Below are 10,052 nucleotides of genomic sequence, written 5' to 3' on the forward strand. Positions count from 1 at the left end.
CCCAAAACCCCCCCAAATCCCCTTCCAAGCCTCCCAAATCCCCCTCCAACCCCCCTAAATCCCCTCCAAACCCCATTTTTGCCCCCAGGCATGGCGCAGGCGCTGGGCCCCGACACGCCCTTCACGGCCATCGCGGGCAGCGAGATCTTCTCGCTGGAGATGTCGCGCACCGAGGCGCTCACCCAGGCCTTCCGCCGCTCCATCGGCGTCCGCATCAAGTACGGGGGGTCCCACCTCGATCTGGGGGGTCCCACCCCGATTCGGGGGGTCCCACGTCGCTTTTTGGGGTCCCCACCCCCTGTTTTGTTCCTCCTGCTGGGTGGTTTTCTCATCCGTTTTAAGCTCTGTTTGGTTTTGTCTCTCATTTCACAGCACTTTGCCAAATTTTGGGGTGTCACCTCAAAATTTGGAGGTCCCCACCCCAATTTTAGGGTTCTCACCTGCTCCATTTTAGGGTTCACACATCTTACTTTTTATTACTCCCCATTTTCGAGCGTCCTTGTTGGGTTTTTGTCTCATTTTATTTTTTCCACCTTAATTTTGTTTTTGTTTTGGGGGATTTAGAGGGGGGCTTGACTGGATTTAGGGCAGTTGGAGGGGGATTTAAGGGGGTTTAGGGAGGTTGGAGAGAGTTTGTAATTTCAAATTTCCTCACAATTTTGGGGTTCACCATCCTAATTTAGGTGTCACCCCTGAAAATCCTGATCAGTTCCAGGATCTGCCCCCCAAATTCCAGAGTCTTTCCTCTCATTTTTAGTGTCCCTACCACATTTTGTGCTTCACACTCCCCATTTTCCTGTTTTGAGCTCAATTTCATCTCTTTTCCTGTTTTGGGGTCCAACACCCCAATTTTGGGGTTTCTTCCCAAATTTTGGAGTCCCCAACTCATTTTGGGGTTCCCATATCCTGTTCTGCTACTCTGGTAGAGTCTGCACCCCCCAAATTTCACTCTCCACCCCAATTTTAGGGTTCCCCCGCCCCGTTTAAATGTCCCAACACCCAAATTTTGGGGTTTTCTCCTCATTTTTGGGATGTTCCCCCCTTTTTTGTCTTACAGGGAGGAGACTGAGATCATCGAGGGGGAGGTGGTGGAGATCCAGATCGACCGCCCGGCCACCGGCACGGTGAGGGGGGACCCCAAAACCTTTTTTATACCCCCAAAATCCCCTCAGGGCACCCCAAAACCCCTTTGAGGTTTTTTTTTTGGGGACCCCCAAACTTCCTCTTCCTCACAGGGGACCAAAGTGGGGAAGCTGACGCTGAAAACGACAGAAATGGAGACCATTTATGATTTGGGGGCGAAGATGATAGAGGCCCTGAGCAAGGAGAAGGTGCAGGCAGGGTGAGTGGGGGTCCCCCAAATTGGGGAGACCCCAAAACTTGAGGGACGACCAAAAATTGGGGTGGGGACCACAGAATTTGGGGGGGTGGGGGCTGGAATTGGGCTGGGAGATGATTTAAGAGCTGGGGTTAAAGGGAATGAGGGGAGAAGGTGCCAGTGGGGTGAGGGGGGGGACCCAAAAATGAGGGTGAGGGGACCTGGAATTGGGGCGGGGACCCTGAAATCTGGGGGGGAAAAGGGTGGGAAACGTGAGGGAAAAAAGGTGGGAAATGTGAGAGAAAAAGGCGGGAAATGTGAGGGAAAAAAGGCGGGAAACGTGAGGGGGAAAAAGGCGGGAAATGTGAGGGGAAAAAGGCGGGAAATGTGAGGGAAAAAGGGTGGGAAATGTGAGGGGAAAAAGGCAGGAAATGTGAGGGGAAAAAGGCGGGAAATGTGAGGGAAAAAGGGTGGGAAATGTGAGGGGAAAAAGGCGGGAAATGTGAGGGGGGGAAAAAGGCGGGAAACGTGAGGGGGAAAAGGTGGGAAATGTGAGGGGAGAAGAGCGGGAAACATGAGGGGAGAAAGGAGAAAAGCACAAGGAAAAAAGCCAGGAAATGTGAGGTGAGAAGGGAGGAATTGTCAGAAGAAAAAGGGCAGAAAATGTGAGGAGCAAAGTGAGAAATGTGGGGGGGGGAAAGAGTGGGAAATATGAGGGGAAAAGGGTGGGAAACAAGGAGAAAAAGGGAGGGAAATGTGAGGGGGAAAAAGGAGGGAAACTTGAGGGGAAAAAGGGTGGGAAACGTGAGAGGGAAATGGAAACGTGAGGAGAAAAAGGGTGGGAAATGTGAGGGAGAAATGGGTGGGAAACTCAAGGGGAAAAAGGGTGGGAAACAGGAGGGGGAAATGGAAACGTGAGGGGAAAAAGAGTGGGAAATGTGAGGAGAAATGGAAACCTGAGGGGAAAAAGGGTGAGAAACGTGAGGAGTGAAAAAAATACCAGAATATTCTATTTCTGTCCCCAGGGACGTCATCACCATCGACAAGGCCACAGGGAAGATCTCAAAGCTGGGGCGCTCCTTCACCCGAGCACGGGACTACGACGCCATGGGGGCACAGGTGAGGTTTTTGGGGGTCTCTGAGGGGTGCGGGGAGGGTTTTGGGGTGGCCCTGACCCCTTGAATTCTCCCCCCCAGACGAAATTCGTGCAGTGCCCCGACGGGGAGCTGCAGAAGCGGCGCGAGGTCGTTCACACGGTGTCACTGCACGAGATCGACGTCATCAACTCCCGCACCCAGGGCTTCCTCGCCCTGTTCTCAGGTACCCCCAGACCCCAAAACTGACCCCAGACTGCCCCTCACCCAGCCCAGGGCTTCCTCGCCTGTTCTCAGGTACCCCCAGACCCCAAAACTGACCCCAAAACCCCAAACTGCCCCTCCTGTGGCCTCCATAGTGCACCTGACCCACCCCAGGGGTTCTGAGCCCTCTTTTTGGGTACTCTCAGACCCCAAAACTGCACCTGGGAACCCCAAAAGTGCCTCTGACCCCCCAAACCCCAAATCCAGGTGACACAGGTGAGATCAAGCCGGAGGTGAGGGAGCAGATCAACGCCAAAGTGGCCGAGTGGCGTGAGGAGGGGAAGGCCGAGGTCATCCCTGGGGTAAGCCCTGACCCCCAAAACCCCCTCAAGAGCCCCCCAGGACCCCCCAAAGCGCCCCCGAGGATCATCGAGAGCCCCCCAAAACCCCCCAGGTGCTGTTCATCGACGAGGTTCACATGTTGGACATCGAGAGCTTCTCGTTCCTCAACCGGGCCCTGGAGAGCGACATGGCGCCCGTGCTGATCATGGCCACGAACCGCGGCATCACCAGGTACCCGGGCACACCTGGGCAACACCTGGGCACCCCCAAACCTCAGGTGAGCCCCCCCTCATGCCCACGTGTCCCTCAGGATCCGAGGCACTGCCCACCGCAGCCCCCACGGGCTCCCGCTGGATCTGCTGGACCGGCTGCTGATCATCGCCACGGCGCCGTACGGCGACAAGGAGACGCGGCAGATCCTCAAAATCCGGTGGGACACCCCAAAAATCTACCCTGGCACCCCTGAATCCTCCTTGGCACAGCCCAAACCACGCCCTGACACACCTGGGCACCCCAAAACTGTTTGTCACAGCCTTGTATGGGGAGAAAGAGATCCAGAAAGTTCTCAAAATAGGGGTGGAGACCCCCAAAAATTGTCTCTGACACCCCCAAAATCAACCTGAACCCTGAAACCCACCCTGGACACCCCAAATACCCTGAACCTCAAACATGGCTGGTGTCCCTCAACACACATGGGCTGCCCCATAACCCTCTTCAGGGTACCCCCAAAATCCTTGACACTCCAGAAGCCTTCTGGGGTACCCCATAACTCTCTCCAGGTGCCCTGACGCTCTTGGGGTGCCCCTTAACTCCCTCAGACACCCCAAAATCCCCTCTGGGCCACCCCTAATCGCTGCAGGGTGCCCCCAACCCCTTAAGGACCCCCCAGTTGCCCACCTGGGTCCTCATCAGCCCCCCTGGGTACCCCATAACCCCACGGGGGTGCCCCAGAGTCTCTTTTGGCTCCCCCCTGCCCTGTTTTAGGGGATCCCCCGGGCATTTTGGGGTCCCCCTGACTGGTTTGGGGGTGCAGGTGTGAGGAGGAGGACGTGGAGATGACGGAGGACGCGTACGCGGTGCTGACCCGCATCGGGCTGGAGACGTCGCTGCGCTACGCCATGCAGCTCATCACCGCCGCCAGCCTGGTGGCCAGGAAACGCAAGGTGGGCACCCCAAAATTTGGGGAATGGGGTCCCAAAACTGCGGTCAGGAGGTGGGGTGGGATCCCCAAATTATGGGGGAAGCATTGTGGGGCCTGGACATGGGGTGCTGAGGGAGGTTCGGGGGGCTCTGGGGGAGGTTTGTGGTGACACAGGGTGGATTTGGGGTGGTCCTGATGGTTTGGGGTCACATGTGAGCTTTGGGAAAAGGGTGGGAAATGTGAGGGGAAAAAGGGCTGGAAATGTGAGGAGACAAAAGAGCGAAAAACAAGAAAAGAGTGGGAAATATGAGGTGAAATATTTGCAGGAAACGTGAGGGGAAAAAGGGCAGGAAATGTGAGGGGGTAAAGGGTGCGAAACGTGAGGGAAGAAAGGGCAGGAAATGTGAGGGGGAAAAGAGTGAAAAATAAGAGTGGGAAATATGAGGTGAAATATTTGTGGGAAATGTGAGGGGGAAAAGAGCGGGAAACGTGAGGGGAGGAAAAAAAGCAGGGAATGTGAGGAGATAAAAGAGTGAAAAACAGGAAAAGAGTGGAAAACATGAGGTGAAATATTTGCGGGAAATGTGAGGCAGAAAACGGAGGGAAAGGAGGGGAAAAAGAGAGGGAAACATGAGAGGGGAAAAGGGCAGGAAATGTGAGGAGGCAAAAGAGTGAAAAACAGAAAAAGAGAGTGGGAAATGTGAGGGGAGAAAAGGGAGGGAAGTGTGAGGGGGAAAACAGCGGGAAATGTGAGGGAAAAGAGTGAAAAACAAGAGAATAATGGGAAATATGAGGTGAAATACTTGCAGGAAACATGAGGGGGTAAAGGGTGCGAAATGTGAGGGGAGAAAGGGCAGGAAATATGAGGGTGAAAAGAGTGAAAAACAAGAAAAGAGTGGGAAACATGAGGGTGAAAAGAGCAAGGAGCATGAGGGAGAGAAAAGGGCGGGAAACGTGAGGGGGAAAAAGATGGGAAATAGGAGGGGGGAAAAGAGTGGGAAACGTGAGGGGAGAAGGGCACGAAACATGATAGGGGAAAAGGTAGAAAAGATGAGGTAAAAAATGGGATATGAAGGGGAAAAGGGTGGGGAACGTGAAGGGAGAAAAGGGCAGGAAAAGTGAGGGGAAAAAGAGCGGGAAACGTGAGGGGAAAAAGTGGGAAACGTGAGGGGGAAAAAAGAGCGGGAAACGTGAGGGGAGGAAAAAAGAGCGGGAAAAGTGAGGGGGAAAAAAGAGCGGGAAACGTGGGGAGGAAAAAAAGCAGGGAATGTGAGGAGGCAAAAGAGTGAAAAACAGGAAAAGAGAGTGGGAAACGTGAGGTGAAATAGTTGTGGGAAATGTGAGGGAGGAAACAGCAAGAAACATGAGGGAGAGAAAAGGGTGGGAAACGTGAGGGGGAAGAAAAAAGCAGGAAATGTGAGGAGGCAAAAGAGTGAAAAACGGGAAAAGAGAGTGGGAAACACGAAGTGCAATATTTTGGGATCCCTGCTGTCTGTGCCTGGCAGGGCGCGGAGGTGGGCGTGGAGGACATCAAGCGCGTGTATTCGCTGTTCCTGGACGAGTCGCGCTCCACGCAGTACATGAGGGAGTACCAGGAGGCCTTTCTGTTCAACGAGCTCCGTGAGCACCCGGGGACACTGGGGGACGGCTGGGGGGGACACCCGGGGGTCTCCAAAACAGGCTGGGTAACGTGGGGCAAAATGGGAGAAAACTGGGGTAAACGGCTAAAAATTACCGGGTAGGGAGTGGAAATGAATTGGGAGGGATGGGGAAAGGAAGGGATGAAGGAAAAATAAGAGAAATGGGCAAAACAGCAGGGAAAAAATGGATGGAGTTTGGCAAAAACATGATAAAAGGGGCAAAAATGGAAGAAGTGGAGGAAAAAATGTGCCAAGTGGGGCGAAATGTGAGAAATTAGGTAAAAAATAGGGAAATTGGTTAAGCTAGGGAGAAATAAGATAAAAAATAAGGAATTGGAGCAAACAGGGGAAGCTTTGTAAGAATGGATTATAAAATCAGGGAAAATGGAATGCAAAATGAAGAAATGGGAGGAAGAGGCGAAAACTGGGCAAAAATAAGAGAAGGAATTGGCCAAGAATTGGGTAAATAGGAAAAAATAGGGGCAAAGGGGTGAAAGTGGAAGAAATTAGGTAAATATTGGGAAAATCAAGTTTAAAAATGGTAGAATTATGTAAAAATGAAAGAATTGGGGCAAAAATAATTGAAAATGGGATGGTAAAACTTGAAGAAAATAGATAGAAATAAAAAAACGGGGGCAAAAGGGTAAACTGGGGGGACTTGGGGATATTGGGGGGGTCCTGACTCAGCCACTCTCCCCTTCTCTCCACAGAGGGTGAATCCATGGAAACACCATGACCCCCCCCACTGCCCCTCCCCCACTCACCCCTCCCCCCCCTTTGTACAATAAATCTGATTTGGAACCCAAAATCTCCCAAAAATTGAGGAAGGGGCAGTGCCTTTATTTGGGGGTTCACTGGGGATTTTCATCCATCGCTGAACTGGAAGAAGAGGCGCCTTCGTTGGGGGTCTGGGGGGTCCCCAAAATGGGGCACAAAGGGGATCTGGAGGATTTGGGAGAAGCCTTCGGAGAGGTCGGGGGCCACAAATTGTTTCCTGAGGGGGAGGAAATGAGGAAAAATCACCCAGATTTGGGTAAAGTGGGAGGAAAAATGGCTCCAGATGGGGGGAAACACAGCAAAGATGGGATAAACCCACCCAAGAGAGGAGAAAGGAGAAGAAGAGCGGGGAAAAGACAAAAGCCCACCCAAAATGAGGAAGAATAGAACAGGGAAGAACACCCAAAATTTGGAAAGGGGCAAAACCACAGGAAACGGAACAAAAAAAAGTAATGGGGCTAAATAATGGAGAAACGGGCAACAGCCCCAAATTCCCCCAACCCCGCCCCGAAGCCTCTAAACCATCTCTACAGAGCTCCCAAAACACCTCAGATCCCCCAAATCCCCTCCAAGCCCCTTTAGATCTTTCCCAGGGATTGCCCAAAACACCTCAGATCCCCCAAAATTCCTCTCATATCCCCCAAAATCCCCTCCAAGCCCCTTTAGATCTTTCCCAGGGTCATCTCAAATGCCCCAAAATTCCTCTCAGATCCCCCAAATCCCCTCCAAGCCCCTTTAGATCTTTCCCAGGGATTGCCCAAAACACCTCAGATCCCCCAAAATTCCCCCTGGGCCCCCCCAGACCCAATCCCCTCTCACTTGTAGCTGAACAGAACAGCGTCAGTGACGGGAACGTGGCCGGTCTGCGTCATATCCCGGAACTTTTTGGGGTGAAAACCCAAAGGAAAGGGTTCAGGGGTGCTGAGGGTTCAGCCTCACCCCTCGTGAGGAGGATCAGGACCCCCTCAGCCCCCTCCTCACCCTGCAGTTGTGCCGCGCCTGCTCCAGGCTCGCCGTGAACTGGAGGCACCGACATGGCACCGCAGCCTCCCGGGCACAGGACACGAACCTGGGGGAGCAGGGCGGGTCAGGGGGTCCCCAAAACCCCACAAAAGGGCTCCCAAGAGCTGGGGGGAGCAGTTCCCAGTGCCCTCCCAGTGCCATCCCAGTTCCCAGACTGGCCTTTGCCGCGATTCGGGGTCGGGGTTGGTGTTGTCCACAACAACGGAGCGGCCGCGAGCCAGGGCGGCCGAGCAGGCAGAGACACAGCGTTGCCACGAGCCCAGCGTGTCCTGGGGGTGACAGGGGTGCCACAGAGCTCACACCGGGCCAGGGTGGCTCAGCAGGCAGGGACACAGAGTGGCCACGAGCCCTGAGTGCCCTGGAGATCACACAAGGCTCAGGAACTCACCCTGTTCACATATTCGTATCCTGCCGGGACCAGGTGCCGCTTCACGAAAGTGGATTTGCCGGCTGAGGGGAAAAATTTCCTTTTTTTCCTCTCACATGTCCCACAGTTTTCCAGTCTCCAACCTTTTTTTCCCCCGCCATGTTTCCTGCCCTTTTCTCCTCCTCACACTTCCCAGTTTTCCCCTCATGTTTTCCACCCTTCTTTCCCCTCATGTTTCCTGCCCTTTCCCCCCCTAACATTTCCCACTCTTTTTCCCCTCGTTTCCCACTTTTTCCCCTCATATTTCCTGCTCTTTCCCCCCTCACATTTCCGCCATTTTCCCCTCACGCTTCCCGCCATTTTCCCCTCAGATTTCCTTCTCTTTTCTCTCCTCACATTTCCCGCTCTTTTCTCCCCTCACATTTCCTGCCATTTCTCCCCTCACGCTTCCCACCATTTTCCCTCCCCTCACATTTCCCGCTCTTTTTTCCCTCACGTTTCCTGCCCTTCTCTCCCTTCATGTTTCCCGCTCTTTTCTCCCCTCACACTTCCCGCTCTTTTCTCCCCTCACGTTTTCCGCTTTTTCCCCTTCACATTTCCCATCCTTTTCTCCCCTCACATTTCCCACCCTTTCTCCCCTCACGCTTCTCGCCATTTTCCCTCCCCTTGCATTTCCCGCCCTTTCTCCCCTCACGCTTCCTGCCATTTTCCCTCCCCTCACATTTCCCGCCGTTTTCCCCTCACGTTTCTCACCATTTTCCCTCCCCTCACATTTCCTGCTCTCTTCTCCCCTCACGCTTCCTGCCCTTTCTCCCCTCACGTTTCCTGCCATTTTCCCTCCCCTTGCATTTCCCGCCCTTTCTCCCCTCACGCTTCCCGCCATTTTCCCTCCCCTCACATTTCCCGCCCTTTCTCCCCTCACATTTCCCGCCATTTTCCCTCCCCTCACATTCCCCGCCATTTTCCCCTCACGTTTCTCGCCATTTTCCCTCCCTTTTCCCTCTCTTTTCTCCACCAGGGACCAGAAGCAGAGCTGGCTCGGCAGCCGTGGCAGCGGTCAGCCCAGCGGTCACTCACCCCCAGGGAAGCCGACGGTCAGCAGCACCTCGGGCCCGTCCGACACCAGCTCAGCCTCGGGGAGCTCCTGGGGGGCTTTCTCCAGGTCCCGCTGGGGACAAAGACCAAAGGTCAGCGTTGGGGACGGGCCCAGAGGTCATTTCTGGGGTCACTGGTCACTTCTGGGGTCACTGGTCACTCACGGGGTCGAAGGCTGGCAGGTTGAAGGGCGCTGGGGCCCAGCCCAGGAAGTGTTCCTCAGGAGTCAGGAACCGCAGCCCCGCGTTGAGAGCGAACTGGGAACACTGGGATCAACTGGGGGAACTGGGGGGGTGAACTGGGAACACTGGGATCAACGGGGGGAACTGGGGGAACTGGGGGGGTGAACTGGGCCCCCCAGAAGTGCCCCAGGACCCCCAGAACTGCCCCAGAAGTGCCCCAGGCCCCCCAGAAGTGCCCCAGGACCCCCAGAACTGCCCCAGAAGTGCCCCAGGCCCCCCAGAAGTGCCCCAGGACCCCCAGAACTGCCCCAGAAGTGCCCCAGGCCCCCCAGAAGTGCCCCAGGACCCCCAGAACTGCCCCAGAAGTGCCCCAGGCCCCCCAGAAGTGCCCCAGGACCCCCAGAACTGCCCCAGAACTGCCCCAGGCCCCCCAGAAGTGCCCCAGGACCCCCAGGTGCTCACCCCCCACGTAGAAGCTGTCGGGCACCGACACCGTCACGGCCCCGTTCGCCTGCGGGGCCCAACCAGTGACACCAGTTCACACCAGTGACACCAGTGACACCAGTGACACCAGTTCAAACCAGTACACACCAATGACACCAGTTCAAACCAGTGACACCAGTGACACCAGTTCAAACCAGTTCACACCAATGACACCAGTTCACACCAGTTCACACCAGTGACACCAGTGACACCAGTGACACCAGTTCACTCCAGTGACACCAGTTCACACCAGTGACCCCTCTGACCCCCCCAGCAGCTCCCAGTGCCCTCCCTCAGTTCCCAGTCCCCCCAGTCCCTCCCAGTCTCTCCCAGTCCATCCCAGTGCATCCCCGTTTGGTCCCAGTCCCCCCCACTTCGTCCCCATT

General features: G+C 54.9%; 2 protein-coding genes across 5 annotated transcripts in view; one reads left to right on the plus strand and one right to left on the minus strand.

The window, feature by feature from the left end:
• RUVBL2 (RuvB like AAA ATPase 2) overlaps positions 1–6,566 on the plus strand; it is an 11,213-nt gene extending 4,647 nt beyond the window's left edge. For all 4 annotated transcript variants that reach the window (XM_039726189.1, XM_039726188.1, XM_039726190.1 and 1 more), the window contains exons 5-15: positions 89–218; positions 1,058–1,124; positions 1,236–1,342; positions 2,344–2,437; positions 2,515–2,638; positions 2,884–2,978; positions 3,071–3,189; positions 3,269–3,388; positions 3,992–4,121; positions 5,605–5,719; positions 6,450–6,566. In XM_039726189.1, coding sequence (XP_039582123.1) covers positions 89–218; positions 1,058–1,124; positions 1,236–1,342; positions 2,344–2,437; positions 2,515–2,638; positions 2,884–2,978; positions 3,071–3,189; positions 3,269–3,388; positions 3,992–4,121; positions 5,605–5,719; positions 6,450–6,475 — 1,127 coding nt within the window. In that variant the 3' untranslated portion in view covers positions 6,476–6,566. The remainder of the gene's footprint in view (positions 1–88; positions 219–1,057; positions 1,125–1,235; positions 1,343–2,343; positions 2,438–2,514; positions 2,639–2,883; positions 2,979–3,070; positions 3,190–3,268; positions 3,389–3,991; positions 4,122–5,604; positions 5,720–6,449) is intronic.
• Positions 6,548–10,052, minus strand: part of LOC120510389 (polynucleotide kinase 3'-phosphatase) — a gene marked incomplete at its 5' end in the record, with an annotated part of 4,062 nt that continues 557 nt past the window's right edge. Inside the window, 7 exons of the mRNA XM_039726192.1 lie at positions 6,548–6,733; positions 7,336–7,397; positions 7,498–7,585; positions 7,699–7,808; positions 7,928–7,989; positions 8,984–9,074; positions 9,166–9,258. Of these exons, the coding sequence (XP_039582126.1) occupies positions 6,604–6,733; positions 7,336–7,397; positions 7,498–7,585; positions 7,699–7,808; positions 7,928–7,989; positions 8,984–9,074; positions 9,166–9,258 (636 nt within the window). The remainder of the gene's footprint in view (positions 6,734–7,335; positions 7,398–7,497; positions 7,586–7,698; positions 7,809–7,927; positions 7,990–8,983; positions 9,075–9,165; positions 9,259–10,052) is intronic.

Source organism: Passer montanus, unplaced genomic scaffold, assembly GCF_014805655.1.
Source record: "Passer montanus isolate IOZ18808 unplaced genomic scaffold, ASM1480565v1 scaffold570, whole genome shotgun sequence".
NCBI classification, from domain to species: Eukaryota; Metazoa; Chordata; class Aves; order Passeriformes; family Passeridae; genus Passer; species Passer montanus.